We start from the raw sequence: 15633 nt of genomic DNA, 5'->3' as shown, positions 1-15633 counted from the left end.
TGCCCACTTGTCCACATGCTTGTGTGCCCGTGTCATGTTTCGTGTGCTGTGACCCTGTGCCCCACTTCCCGGGGTGCCCGTGTGGCCGGGGTCACGTCCCAGCCTGGTGCCTTCCACCCTGGGCAGCAGGGGCAGTGCCCCGGCCCACCACAGCTGCCTCCGGGCCTCAGCCTGGCCTCACTGCATTCCAGGGGCTGCGTGGCCCCCGCTTTTCCCGCCACTGGCCTTAATGGCCCTCGGGCCCTCCCTCCGCCCGGGACAGGGTGGCACCTGCCACTCTCAGGACCACCCTTCCAAGGCAATAAACCGGATCCTGTTGCAAAAAAAAAAAAAAAAAAAGCAGGGATGTATAGTCAAAGCTATGGTTTTTCCAGTAGTCACATATGAATGTAAGAGTTGGACCATAAAGAAGGCTGAGCACCAAAGAACTGATGCTTTCAAACTGTGGTGCTGGAGAAGACTCTTGAGAGTCCCTTGGAGAGCACGGAGATCAAACCAGATCAAACCAGACCCTGATGCTGGGAAAGACTGAGGGCAAGAGGAGAAGAGGGTGACAGAGGATGAGATGGTTGGATGGCATCACTGACTTAGTGGACATGAATTTGAGCCAACTCTGGAAGATAGTGAAGGACAGAAGCCTGGCGTGCTGCAGTTCATGGGGTCACAAAGAGTCAGACATGACTTAGCGACTGAACAACAGCTAATGAGAGTGTCTTATGGGCACCTGTTATGGGAAACACCGACTGAGACCACTCACCTTGGCCAGGGACCATAGTGACCATTTGGGTGAGTTATTTCACAACAGAAGGTCCTGATAAGGAACATGGAACTAACAAGCCAGCATCAATGGAAGAATTCAGGAAAGGTCAAAAGGAGATGCCACGTGTCCTGCTACCTCCCGGATCTTTCTCGCTGGCACCCATCTCAGCTGAGCGATGCGTGTGTCACCAGAAGGACCCTGAATCGGAATGATTGGCCTAAGGCAACCTGGAAACTAATCCCATCACCACAAAATGGCAGGGCAGTGCTCCTGTATTCCCTCCCCCTCCTGCTCTCCACCTGGGCACCACTTCCCTATAAAGTCTCTTGCTTTGTGAGCACACGTGTCTACTCAGACAATTCATTTCTGAGTGTTAGACAAATGCTCCCTTTGGGGCCCTGGAAGGGGTCCTCCTTCCTGCAATGCACCTTGGAAGTCCCAGCTCCACAAACTGTTGGGTAAGGGCCAGGCATCATTGTTTTAAGCAAATTGTGGTCCCTCCCCAGTGATGAGTGACTGGATTAATTTCCCTAAGGCTGCTTAACAAATTCCCACAAACTCGGTGGCTTGGAACAACAGAAATGGATTTTCTCACAGCTCGAGAGGCTGGAAGTCTGAAACCAAGATGCTGGCAGGGCTATGCTCCCTCTGAAGGCTCTGGAGGACAATCCCTCCTCCCCTCTTCCAGCTGCTGGTGGCTCCGCTGCTCCTTGGCTTGTGACTGCCTCACTCCAGGCTCTGCCTCTGTCTCTGCCTGTCTCTGCCTCTGTCTCCACATTGGAAACGTGTTCACATTGTTGCTGTTGTTCAGTCACTCAGTCGTGTCTGACTCTGCGACCCCATGGACTGCAGCACGCCAGGCTTCCCTGTCCTCCACTGTCTCCTGGAGTTTGCTCAAACTCATGTCCATTGACTCGGGGATGCCATCCAACCATCTTGTCCTGTCGTCCCCTTCTCCTCCTGCCTTCAGTCTTTCCCAGCATCAGGGTCTTTTCCAATGAGTCGACTCTTTGCATCAGATGGCAAAGTATTGGATCTTCAGCTTCAGCATCAGTCCTCCCAATGAACATTCAGGGTTGATTTCTGTTAAGATTGACTGGTTTAATCCCCTCGCAGTGCAAGGGACTCTCGAGTCTTCTTGAGAATGTTCACATTATAATCTTTAAAAGGATTTTCTTCTATGTCCACAGCCACCTCTGAGTGACATGCCATCTCCTGCTGATCCTTGCACCCCAGTAAATTAGTGGTTACTTTGGAAACAAGGTATTTCTAATTTCCCCACCCCCTAGCATAGACTTAAATGTTTTTGATTTCAACTATTTGCCAATAAAGGACTTGCTTTGTCCAAGGTATTCTACGTTACATTGTTAACTCCTTATAATGACCCTGAATCTCTCACAGCTCTTGAGCTCAGACAGCAGAGCCCCAGTTAATCAAAGAGGGAGAAAGAGGGAGAGGAAGGAGTCAATACATTGAGAAACAGGAGGCTCAGATGCTAACCTCACAGTGAAGAAGGCTGGAACTGGCTTTCAGACTCAAGGGTCTTTCTGTGAATTCCTAATTCCACAAGAACAACATATAAGACGCTCCGTTTCTGGGACAGTCGGACAAGCTACTGACCTACTCAGCTCCCGGGGTGAGAATGCGCCTTGACTGTGTGGGGGCCCCCTGGTCTCTGAGGGAGTCGTCGAAGCTGTAGAACTGGGAACTGATCATAGGGGCTAGACCTGGCCCACTGTGGGAGAGCTCGTGAAGTCTATGCAAGCTGTTCCCTCCAAGTCTATTCGAGTCTGGAGTTGCCAGAGGCCAGCCAGGTGGTCGACAGGAAGGAAGGAAGGACGTGAACAAGAGCAAGGACAAACTGGAAGCACGTCGGTATCACCACCTCTAGTCTTGAAGCCACAGGAAACACGCCCAGTAAGAAGGGCCCAGGGCCGCACACGGACGTGCCCTGCACTTGGACAGGCTCTGGCGTAAGCGGCGGGAGCCCAGAGTCTGCAGCCAGCAGAGCTTGGGAGCGGCCATGCTCTGAGGCCCGGCATCCACCTTCAGAACACACAACAGGGAACTGATGTTGTGCTTCTGCTCTGAATCTCATGCAGCGTCTCGTGACACTAAACTTGAACCAGCCAGGGAAGGACAGCCCGGGAAGGCAGTTACAGCCTAGCGATGCAGACAGGACCCAAAGCCAGCACATCTACCCTATTAAGAGCAGCAGAGTGCACCTCTCATGGACCGCAAACCCCAGATGAGATGTGTGTGTGGGGTTTTGATTCTGGAGCCACAAGGCAGCAAGGACAGTGGGGAAGGTTTCGTTTCCCCCGTTGTCCCCACGGGGCAGCAGTGTATAGGCGGAACCCAGGACGAGTGCTGTGTGTAAATGGGCTGCATCTCTATGACTTGGACAAGCCAACTCAGCTCCCAGGGCCTGTTTCCACATCTTTAAAATGGGCAGAAAATATCTTCACTGTCAACTACAAATTGGCACTTGTCATCTACAAGGATTAAATCATGTGCTGCTACAGCTGCTGACCTTCAACACCCCCTGAAAGTTGTTCAGGGTGGAGATGAGAAATGAGTTCCTCTGTGCTTTGAGGGGTTTGGGTGCTGGCAGAACAGTTCTTCACATAGGTATTTTCAGGAGTTGATTTTATGAGCCCAATTCTTGTATCTTCTCGTATCTAGAAAACCACTAAAATCTTTCATGGTGAATGCTCTTCGTGACTAGCAAAATCTTCACAAGACTATAGAAAGCTTTTGGAAATTTAAGTGCTTGATTGCATGTATTTCCCCTTCACCCAAATCACATATATACTGACCTTCCCCCCTGCCTCTTTGGAGCAGTTTCTCAGAGCTGAGGTGCTGTCTCCTGGGCTGCAGGCCTCATTTTACCCCAAATAAAACTTAACTCACAACTCTCACACTGTGCATTTTTTTGAAGTCGACATATCACAGTTGTACATTTTTAAAAGTCAACATATTATTATGTAGTAGAATATAAATTGCATAAACCGTCTCAAGTCTGAAACCTCATGGGAATTTGTTGCAAAGTTATCTTTTCCCCTTTCCTGTTTTCCAAGCTAGAGTCTCTCAGCTCCCTGGTAATTCCATAAACTACCCACAGCCTTTTCTCAGTATAGCCAATTTTAGCCTGTCAATTTAAGATTTTGGTTCTGTTGCTTAGGAGGCATAAAGATTTCCCACCAAAAGAACATGAGACTTTTCCTGGGTGGGGGTGGGGTGTTTACCTTGTACTATGTAACTGCACGTCCTGGTCTTGTCCCCAGGCCAGTTCTGTTCTGGTGTCCCTGGTGGGTAACAGTGGAGGATCTTGCCCTTGACCCTAAAACATGCAACAAACATTGATGCTTTCTGAACCAGCAGTTTGAGGATGCTTGCCACCTGCCTGCCTCCTCTTCCTGTTACTGTGAAAAGTTCTCTTCCTGAAGACTTGTTTACCTATCAACAGGCCAGAAGATCTGCTGGTTGGGGAGCAGTCTCACTCTGCTGATGCACATGGGAGTCCTGCTTTGGGGTCAAGGCACTGGGCCTCGCTTGGTGAGTGCCAACCCAGAGGTGCTGTCATCCCCAAACCGAAGCCCTCGTCCTCTGCTGCAGCATGCCGGCCACCGCTCTGGGCTGAAAATAGGACCTCACAGGGGGTGCTCATCTCTTCACATTCAGAATCTGGCTCTTCCCAGTCATACTGGTTGAAAAGGTAAAGACACAAGAGACTGAAAAACAACATCTTTTATTTATGACTGAAGATGTGACAGCATTCACAAAATGCCAAGGAAAGCCATTCCCTGGTTCAGTTTTTTAAATCTGAGCCTCTGACGTCTGAACTTTTCACTATGTACCAGCCAAGGATGCCTCTTTGTGGGAAGTTTCCCACTAACAGCTATTTTTCTGTTTTCTTAACGTCCTAGTGTTACTCATCCAGTTTTTCCCCTTGGGTCCTGACTGACACTTGTCTACTATGCTCATCTGTTGCGTTTCTTGGGCTATTTGTAGGAGCCGCAGCATCATATCAGTGATCCCTAAGACAGAGGTAAGCAGGATACATCTATGGGAACCCTCCGTGTTATATTCTTTCTCTGAGTAATGATGGCAGCCTGGAAATGAACAAAGGGGTTTGCCAAATTAAAGCCTTAAATTTACGGTACACAACTTCATTTTCCTCAACTCAAACAGCAGGTTGGATAATTTTTTATTTTACAAGAGCTACTGTATTTTTTGTGTACACAGCACACAACATTTAACTAGCTTTATTACACATGTTAAGTATACAAACTGATTTAGGGAAAACCTCTAGACTGCTTCCTCAAATGATTGACATGGCCCAAAAGTTGGGAGGGTACAAATTCATAGCCCTTAGAATATGAACAGAATGGGAAGACATCTAGTCTCAAAAAACCTTGGTGGAGATGCACCCTGGGGAATGATCAGGCCTCAGTAAACAGCTGAATTTCCCTGTACCTGTATGGGACCACAAACAAGTCACCAAAAGTGAACTGTCAACAGAGAAAACAGGGGCTGCTTGCCTCCGAGGGCTTCTCATAGAAGCAACAGCTCCATAGTACCAAAGTTATTGCACCTACGGCTGAGTGGCATGGGTCCATGATATCCATTGAAGTACTTCTTGAACGCAAATCAGAATTCACTAAACAAGAGGCCACTTACAACATGGGAAAAAGGACTGTCCCTGTATGAAGGGTTCACAATCTGAACTGGCCCTTTAAGACAGTGAATAGTGTTACAGAAACATTGTAAACAAATAATTCAAATATGAAAACGCAAAATGTGCAATTAGAAAATACATTTTTTACTTTTAGGTGAGATTTTCAGAAAACCCAGGAATGGATTTTATATCACAAAATGGTCCATATCGCCCAAAAATGTCTTTTGATTGGACAGTAAAATAATACTTTCTGGAAGCTAAAAACTGAGATAAAGTACAGGCCATTGGGAGTGGCAAAGCCTTAATCTCTCCGATCTTCTTCCAGATCAGCTGATTACTCGGGCTCTCGTGGCAGAGGAAAAGGTGGTAGCTCTCCACGGGGGCGCACTTGGGGTTGATCTTGGTGATGTTCCACGTCAGCGCGATTCCCCTGGGTCTCAGCACCCGTTTAACTTTGAGCTCAGGCTTCTGTGGAGGAAGTGTATCACGGATTTTGTCTACCAGTTCCGGGAGTAGTGGCGGCGGTTCTGGGAGAGGTGGCAGGTGCTCAAAGGATTCACGAACCTAAAACACATTCATAGAAAGTTTAGCAAGCTGGATTGGTGGGTTCTGATTTTTTTTTAAGTGGTCAACTGCAGTTCTACAATATGTTTCCCATTCCTCAATCCATTTATCAAAATCATAAGAGCAAAAGGATGCTTCAAGGATATGTGAGGCTGGTTCCAGTTTTTTCAAACATTAGCTTTGAGTTAAGATCTGTACACTTTGGAATATCACTAATTTAGAATGAGTTAGGTCCCAGACCTTCTGGAGAAATATTCCATCTCATTGCCAAACTGTGTTCCCAAACACTGTGCCAATTTACATGAAAAGTACAAGTGTAGGAGAACATCCATTTCCCTCCACCCTCATTAACAATGGCTACTACTCTTAAAAATCTTTTCCAATTTGTTGGATTAAAAAATGGACTTGTTTTAATTCTGTAGCTTCTGGAAAATTCAATTACATTATTTTAATTGAGTAAGTAAGTAGATTCATAATAGCACATTTAAAAAGCATACTAAAGTGCTTTCGAAGCTGAAACATGACCCAATGTTTCTTCATTAGTGAAATGGGTGCTTTCACTCAACTTGGAACAAATATCCCTTACAGAACATTTTGTATCAGTACCTGGGCTGCATTCTGTGACACTGGGGTTGTCTCTTTTGAGACTGAAACAGCTTTCATAGGTGACTCAAGGGTGGATACTAGGCTTTCTGTGAACAACACAAAGTTTAAAAGTAAAATTTATCTGCAATAGTCAATCCCATAAACTTTAAAGCCAACAGCAGTTTACATCTTGTGTAATAAGTAAATGTGAATTAAAATTATAAAACTATGAAATAAGATAAACTTTTGCCAAAAGTTCAAGTCCCAAAGGTATCAAATATAGATAATTTTTATTTGATATGACAAAAAGTCCCCTTTCAAGGTAAACATGTATATTGTGGTGAAACTGGGAACTAGGAAACATTACCCATAGAAGAGGGATTCCTGCTTAGCAGTCTTAGGGGCTGTTAGGTCAACACGGTTGTCTGTAAACACGGAACGGTTCACAATCCTGTATGAACGTGCAACACAAACAAGATCTGCAAATTCAGAGTAGAACTCACGCAGACCTGGGTTGCAAGAATCTCTACTGCTGAGGTCCATGTTAGCCCAGGGGCGATTAAGACATACACTGTGGGCTGCTGGAAGGAAGGGGAGGAAGGAGAGGTAGAACAGAGAATGGGAGAGAGAGAGATGGGTAGAAGAAGAAAGAAAAGGAGAAAAATAGAGAAAATGTGGGTGTGAGGGAGAGAAAGAAGGTTTAGTAGGTACAAGAATAGTTTGAGGACAACTAGGGAAAGTATTAAGAGGATAGTAAGAAAAAGGGCTCCATGTTGGAAAGAACGGCCTGATAACTAGAAATTTCAGAAATTTGAACAAATTTAATAAGCAGCAAAAACCATTTTAGATTCATTGTGTGTGCTGTGATATATTAATAACTGTTTAATATATTTTATGAATCTCATCAAATAAAATTTCTTTCATTTGTTTTTTCCTTTTAACTGACAAGGATAATTAAGATTCTTCATAGTGTTTCAAAGATATTAGTCACATTATTTACTGGTATTAAAAAATCTTTTTAGAAGAGGTAATGATTTCATGCTTTTAATTGTAAGATAATCTGGACAGCCTTTTTAATGGGTTTGTTAATTAAAACTAGATTTGTGAAATCATAATCTGCAGGTTAATCAATGCACAAGAGCAGATACAAATAACTTCCTTTATATTTTCAAATGAACAGTTTCATACAAAAAAAAATTTCAACAGATAATAGCTTTGCATAACTAACATTCCTTCTTTCAAGGTAGCAGGTCAACAAGCCTTAGCAAATTTAAACAGGTTAGAAACAAAACAGGACTTTTGTCCCAAATCAGTGAATGTTTGGATCCTCTCCATCATCAGTGTCCATGTCTTGTGAACACTCTGCAGCTTTTATCCTTACCTCTATAAAAATGGGCAGTGGTCACTTTAGAACTTTATACTCTCAAAACAACAGGAGCAAGCACCCCATTATTTTAACGTTCTTTCTCATTAAATTGCTAGGGGAGAATTGTGGCTTCTAGTTTCAACTTAATCCTTTGGTGTTTGACCTTCCAGATCCTTTGCTGCATGTATATGTACATGCATTCACTTGTAAATATTTATAGTATAGACATGATTTTTAAAGTTTGCATTTAAAAGTGAAAGTGGAAGTCACTCAGTCGTGTCTGACTCTTTGTGACCCCATGACAATAAGCCCACCAGGCTCCTCTGTCCACAGAATTCTCCAGAAAAGGATACTGAAGTGGGTAGCCATTTCCTTCTCCAGGGGATCTTCCTGACCCAAGGATCAAACCTGGGTCTTCTGCACTGAAGGCACTCTTTACCATCTGAGCTACCAGGGAAGCCCATAAAAGTGAATTATTCAGATACAATTTACATACAGTATAATGTACCCGTTTAAAATGTGCAACTCTTTGAGTTTTGACAAATGTACTATTGTGAAACCCTCACCAACTTCAAGATACAATGTTTATATTACACCAAATAGTGTCCCTTTTGATAATACTAACGAATCTGACTCCATATTGGATCTATTTCTTTTATTTGAACCTTTGTATTCTACTGCTTTTGCTGCAACTTAAAAACATTGCTGATGGCCTGAAATATATAGGATAGCTCATTCTCAAGGTGCTGACCTTTAAAATTAACACTTTCCCATTTACATAGAGATAAAAAAGTTGCAGAATAGAGAGTAACATTTGTCTTGCTGGAGGTTTAAAGGAACACTGTAAAAGGACCTATGTGAACAAACAGCTGCCAAGAACAAAGGATTCTAACACCAAGAAGTCTGTAGCAACCAACCACATTCCCTCCCCTTTTAGTATAAAAGAAGCCTGAATTCTGACTCAGAGAAGATGGTTCTTTGGGACACTAGTCGACCATCTTCTTAAGTTTCCTGGCTTTCTGAAGGAAGTTGCCACTCTTTGCCCTAACAACTCATCTCTCGATTTACTGGCCTGTCATGCAGTGAGCAGTACAAGCTGAAATTCAGTAATATTCACAATCCCTCTCTCATCACTGGCCCCATGAAACCATAGGGTCTGTTGTCACTAACAATTAGATGGCTTTTTCTAGAATTTGACATAAACTGAATTAACATGGTTTTTGTTCAACATTTTGTTTCTGAGATTTATCAATGTTGTTGTATATAATAATATATTTTGTTCATTTTTATGTTGAGTAGTACTTAGCTCTATAGACAGTTATGCCACAACCTACTTATCTGCTGATGAACATTTGGGTTGTTTCTAGTTTGGGACCATTATAAACAAAGTTGCTATGAACATTTGTGTAAAAGTCTTTGTGTAGATGGGCTTTCCCAGTGCCTCAGTGGTAAAGAATCCACCTGCAATAGAGGAGACATGTGAGATGCTGGTTTGATCCCTATGTTAGAAGATCCCCTGCACAAGGAAATGGAAACCCACTCCAGTAATCTTGCCTGAAAAATCCCATGGACAGAGGAGCCTGATGGGCTACAGTCCATAGGGTTGCAGAATCTGAGTGACAGAGCACGCACATTTTGTGTAGATGTAGGTTTTCATCTCTCTTGATAAATACCTAAAGATGGAATACTAGTGTCAATTGCTAATGTATTTAGAAACTGCAAAACCACTTCCAAAGTGGTCTTACCATTTTATATTCCTACCAGCAAAACAAGAGAATTGCAGGTTGTTCCACATCCTTATCAACACTGTATATTTTCAGTTGTTTACATTTCAGCCATTTTAGTGGCTGTGCTGTAGCATCTCATTATGGTCTTAACTTCCCTACTGATGAGCAACGTTGAGAACGTCTTCTTCTGTTTATTTGCCATCCCCATATCTTCTCTAGTGAGGGGTCACCTAATTGCTTTGGGTTTAATTTGTTCTTTTTATACCTAAGGCAGTTGCTGCTGTTCAGCTGCTCGGTTGTGTTCAACTCTGCAACACAACAGACTGCAGCAGGCCAGGCTTCCCTGTCCATCACCATCTCCAGGAACTTGCTCAAACTCATGTCCATTCAATCAGTGATACTGTCTACCCATCTCATCCTCTGTCATCCCCTTCTCCTTCGGCCTTCAGTCTTTTCCAATGAGTCAGCTCTTTGCATTAGGTGGCCAAAGTATTAGAGCTTCAGTTTCAGCATCAGTCCTCCCAATGAATATTCAGGGTTGATTTCCTTCAGGTTTGACTGGCTTGATCTTCTTGCAGTCCAAGGGACTCTCAAGAGTCTTCTCCAACACCACAGCTCAAAAACATCAATTCTTTGGCACTTAGCCTTCTTTATGGTCCAACTCTCATATCCATACATGACTACTGGAAAAACCATAGCTTTGACTAGACGGACCTTTGTCGGCAAAGCAACGTCTTAAGGCAGAATCTTAGGTTATTCATGTTAGACTTTCATTTTACTTTCTATCTTTCCTAATATAAATATTTAATGCTAGTAATTTTCTCTAAGCACTGCTTTAGTTGCATTCCTTCAGATTTTGATATGCTGTGTTTTCATTCAGTTCAAAATATTTTTAAACTTCCCTTTTGCTTTCTTTGACTCATGGGTTATTGAGAAATATAATCTTTAGTTTCCAAATATCTAGGTATAACCCAAATAGCTTTCTGTTACTGATTACTTGTTGTATTGTATCTGTAATCATAGAATATATTCTCTATCCTTTTAAATATACTGAGACTAGTTTTACAGTAGAACCAGCTTTGTGGTATGTTTCATATCCACTTAAAAAGAATGCATATTCTTCTGTGACTGCATTTGAGTGCTATAAATGTCAAGTAGATTATTTAGTTGGTTGATAGTGTGGCTCAGGGTTCTATAACTTTACTGACTGTATATTGTATCAACTACTGAGAAGGGAGTGTTGGAACCTCAAATTATAATTACCTTTCTATTTATAATTTCGTCCAATTAGTTTTTATATTAGGAATCTTGAAGTTCTACCATAACGTGCATTAAGTGTAGATTTGTTTTTTGGGTGCACTGGGTCGGCCAAAACAACTGGTCTGTTCTTCTGGTTGCAGCATGTGGGCTTACTCTAGCTGCAGTGTGCATGGACTTATCCTGTTGTGGTGCAAGGGCTCTAGAGCATGCAGGCTCAGCAGCTGGGGCACATGGGCTTAGTTGCCCCATGCATCATGGCATGTGGGATTTTAGTTCCCCTACCCGGGACTGAACCCACATCCCCTGCATTGGAAGGCAGATTCTTAACCACTGGACCACCAGGAACGTCCCATAAACATAGGTTTAGTGTGCCTTTCTGATGAAATGACTGTTGCACTGTTATGAAACAGCCTTTTTTTCCCCTGGTAATATTCCTTGTTCTTAAGTCAGTCTGATAATAACATAGCCACTGCAACTTTATGATTAGTGCCTGCATGGCTTACCTTCTTACACCCTTTTAATTTTAACCTATCCATATATTTATATTTAATGCATATCATGTAGCTATCATAATTAGGTCTTGTTTTGTTATCCAGTCCAACAGTGTGGTTGCTTAAAATGCTGTTTATTCCATCTACTGAACTTTCAGTAGTTTCTTTTTACTTCATTTGATTTTCTATCTTTTATTTCTCTTATTTGTTCATGTTTTCCTTTAAAACTTTGAGTATATTTCTATTAGTTCTTTTAAGGTCTTAGTCTGTTAATTCTGTCATCTGTCAAAAGTCTTTCTTTTGACTAATTTTTCTCCTGGTTTTGGATTCCATTTTTCTTCCTCTATCCCAAGTGATTTTTAAAAATTTGATGATGAATATTATGAATTTTACATGGTTGTGTGTTGAATTCTATTGTCTCCTTTGAAAAAAAGTAGGCTTTGTGTGATTAGCCGCTTATTTTGGTTTTATTAGGGCAAAGCTAGAGTTGCGTTTGCTTTAAGATGAGTTTGCACCCATGTATTCAGTGAGAATCTGCCACTATGGCGTGTCAGATACGAAGCATTTCCCACTGCTGTTTGAGCTCTGGAAACTGTTTGGCGTGAAGCTCGTTGGTCACTCTTTGCCCAGTTTCATGCAACTTCACTCTATGCATGTGTCACTTGACATTTCAGCAGACTCAAGAGGACGCCTGTGCTAACCTCTTGGAACTCTTTCTCTGAGTGGCTTCCTCATCTCAGTATTCTTCACCTCATTCCAGCTGCTTCAGCCTCTCTGAACGTCAGTCGCTGCCTCCGCCTGAGCAAGACAGCCTCTTTCTGCTTAGGATTTCTGTCAGAGGATGGCAATCTAGAATGAAATCTGGGGCAATTCACAGGGCTCATCTCATTCACTTCCTTCTCTCAGAGACTGCAGTCCTGTACTGTAATATGTGAAAAAATTTTTCCTAGATCTTGTTTAGTTTTCTACTAGTTTAAGTCTGATCCCATTAATTCCACCCTGAGTCTACATATGTACTTTCATAACTTTTTTCTCTTGATATATTATTAACATGTTTATATAAATATATATACTTTGATATTATTTTTAGTGGCTGAATATGGTTGTACCATATAAATCTAATTTTTGCAATTAATCTCTTATTTCTAGAAATTTAAGGGTTTCCAAAGTTTTATTTTTCATGAATAGCACTGCAATGAACATTTTCATATTTCCTCTATACTTCAGGTTTTTCAGATAATTATTCAAAGAATTGAGTCACAAAGCTTGCATATTTGTAAAGTTTCGATGTAACAAAATGTCTTCCAGAAAAATTAATTTACAATCCTGTTCACAGTATATAAACTTACATTTCTTTTAAAACTATTTAATGGGCCTCTCCTTTGGGGCTGGCCCGCCCTCATGCCTCGAGGGTGTACTATCCTTTGTTTTTCCTAATAAAACTGAGCTGTAACAGAGCTGTAAAACAAACAAACAAACAAACAAACACAAAAAAACTATTTAATGCAAAATCTGCATTAATTCAACATTCTTTGGGAAAACGTATACTGTGTGCCAAGCACTGTGCTAAAAAGATGAAAATACACGGATTAATAAAAACATTAAAGTTGCTGCAAAGAACGTTAAGTCTTTTTAGGAAGACAGATATGTGCAGAAACAATTATGAAAAGAAAAATAAAGGTATAATATAATCATGCGCAAAATACCAAGGGTAAGGAGAGCCAAAATAGCCAATTTCTGCCTGGAAGGAATAGTTCAGCACAAGTGTCTAAATTGAATATATTAAAATATGAGAAGTGGGGTCATCAAACAAGCCTAAGAAGGTACAGAGGGGCAAGCATTCCTGGCAGAGAGAACAGCATATGTAGTGATGGCAAGGAGAGAAGCAGCACTACCTACTGAGATGCTATTAAGGCAGAGGGAAGGAATTTGTAGAAGATAAAGCTAAAAGTTTTCAAGGTCTAAGTCATTAAACATTCTGTATAGGGTGAGAGGAACTTTCAAGAGGGAGGGGACTTACATATACTTACAGCTGATTTATGCTGCTGTATGGCAGAAACCAACACAGCATTGTAAAGCAATTATCTACCATTTAAAAATTTAAAAAAAATTAAAGATATTCAATAAAAGAATTCTGTATATCTTGTTAATGAATTTGGATTTTACTCTAAAGACAAAAATATACACCAGATTCATTATGGACTCCAATTCATTTTAATCTTTTTGTAATTGGAAACTGAAGGGTTTTTTGATTCTGTCATGAAGTTCCTGAAGATTTCAATAGTTCAACCTTTGTTTGGATCCACAGTTGTGATGGGAGAATGAACTGGACTGTGTAGTTCATATAGTAATCTCTGCTTTTAAGTATTACATAATTTACCAATCCTAATAAGTGGAATTCAAATATTTCATTAAATAGTACCATAAACACACAAGTGCAATTAAGAGATGAAACCCTGTAATTTATTAGCAGCCCTAGAACACTGTATTTTACTTCTTTTTGCTTAAATCTGAGAAAGAGGGCACTGCTGTCACATTTTCATGTTATGCCCTAGCATCCTCTCATAGCCACTATTGTTTAAGGAAAACAGGGGTGTCTCATAGGTAAAACAGAGATTTCCAATAGCCCCAGGCAACCCAGATGAGTGAATGGATAAATTACTACACATTCACATCATGGAATACTACTGAGCAATAAAAAGGAATACTTGCTCAACAACTTGGATGACCCTTGGGGGAAATTATGATGAGTGAAAGAAGGATACATATTATATCACATTTATATAACATTCACACAATAATATAATAGTGAGGAACAGATTAGTGGCTGCCAGGGTTTAGGGACTGGGGGAAAATCCTAAAAAAATCCTTACAGGTAGTATGAGGGAAACTTGGAGTGATGTAACAGTTGTGCAATTTGATTGTAGTGGCAGCTCCATAAATCTACACATGATAAAATTAATGTACACTAACACACACAAAAAACTTCATAAATGGGTCAAATGTATCTTGAGTTGTTACCCCTTCCCACTTTCTTGAAAAATAAAAATCCTTTACCTGTGTTGCAGTCTGACAGGCCTTCTTCTGTCAGATCAATCACAGAATCATGTTTCTTCTTCTCTATAGCCTGGAAAGTTGTTAAAAAATAAGATTGTGCCTCAACAGAAAATGTTTTTTAAAAACTAGAACACACACACAAAAAATAAAATAAAATAAAACACGTTATTTCAAATTACCATTTATAAGCTAGAGATTGAACATTCTTTAAGTTTTATGGTTTAGTTCAACTCTACTATGAAAGAGAAGCTTGTAAAATACTATCCAGTTTCTGTGAGGATGATTAAGGAGGGTCTAAATGATTTAATCTGGTAGTAAATACAGCTGTGACACATGTTTATCATTAGCTGTTTACTTTTTAATGTTTAAACTGGACTGGAACCTGGTCATGCTAGCTAATCAGATATTAATTTGTCAGAGAATGACTCTCAAAAGAATAAATGACACAGATGAGTCATCCAACATGTAGCAACACTAAAGTTCCTAGAACTAACATATTCAAATAAATAATATTCAGAGACAATGTTTGCTACCTACCATAGCTCTCTTTTTAGCATCAGCTGAATTGTTAGAATTTCCTGATGTAATTTTTCCAGTAGCTGAAAGAAAATTATTAAAATATGAACATTTGACAAGTTTACTAACTATTAAATATTTATGGACCTTATAAGATACAAATGCTGAAACAATAATAATGGGGATGCTAACTAACTATTAAATAATCATAAAAAATTGTAACTCAACTGACTTATTCCAAAGACCAACAAACCAGTCCAAAAAAAGCAAAATCTAATTTTGGTTCAAAAGGTTTTGTCCTTTGGTACCTTTACAACTGTATTAGTAACTCTTTTTTGAGTATCTGTCTGTAAACTACTGGAGCATTTGAGGAGATAAACTGGGAAATGTACACATTTTTTTTAATTTATAGTATCTTTAGATTAGACCACCTGCAATGGCTGAAGAGGATTCTTCATAGAACCAGTAAAGGCATCAGATAAATGTGTAATATCCCTTAACTATCTGATTTATAATCTTAACAGCCCAAATCATGAGGGCAATTAAGTAGTTATGTAAGTGGAGATAAAGTTTTCTGAAAAGAAGATGTAAATTTAATTCTCTAATATATACTAAAAATGAAAACA

The 15633-nt window shown here is 40.7% G+C and overlaps 1 protein-coding gene across 8 annotated transcripts in view; it reads right to left on the bottom strand.

The window, feature by feature from the left end:
- Positions 1–4495: 4495 nt before the first annotated feature.
- Positions 4496–15633, bottom strand: part of ATF7IP2 (activating transcription factor 7 interacting protein 2) — a 68169-nt gene continuing 57031 nt past the window's right edge. For all 8 annotated transcript variants that reach the window (XM_020903151.2, XM_020903154.2, XM_020903150.2 and 5 more), the window contains 4 exons: positions 15029–15090; positions 14492–14561; positions 6612–6697; positions 4496–6005 (listed from right to left, as the gene is read on the bottom strand). In XM_020903151.2, the coding sequence (XP_020758810.1) occupies positions 5592–6005; positions 6612–6697; positions 14492–14561; positions 15029–15090 (632 nt within the window). In that variant the 3' untranslated portion in view covers positions 4496–5591. The remainder of the gene's footprint in view (positions 6006–6611; positions 6698–14491; positions 14562–15028; positions 15091–15633) is intronic.

This window comes from Odocoileus virginianus, chromosome 33 (assembly GCF_023699985.2).
Source record: "Odocoileus virginianus isolate 20LAN1187 ecotype Illinois chromosome 33, Ovbor_1.2, whole genome shotgun sequence".
Taxonomy (NCBI): Eukaryota; Metazoa; Chordata; class Mammalia; order Artiodactyla; family Cervidae; genus Odocoileus; species Odocoileus virginianus.
The sequence above is the reverse complement of the archived record's forward strand: the minus strand, read 5'-3'. Positions and strand labels throughout refer to the sequence as shown.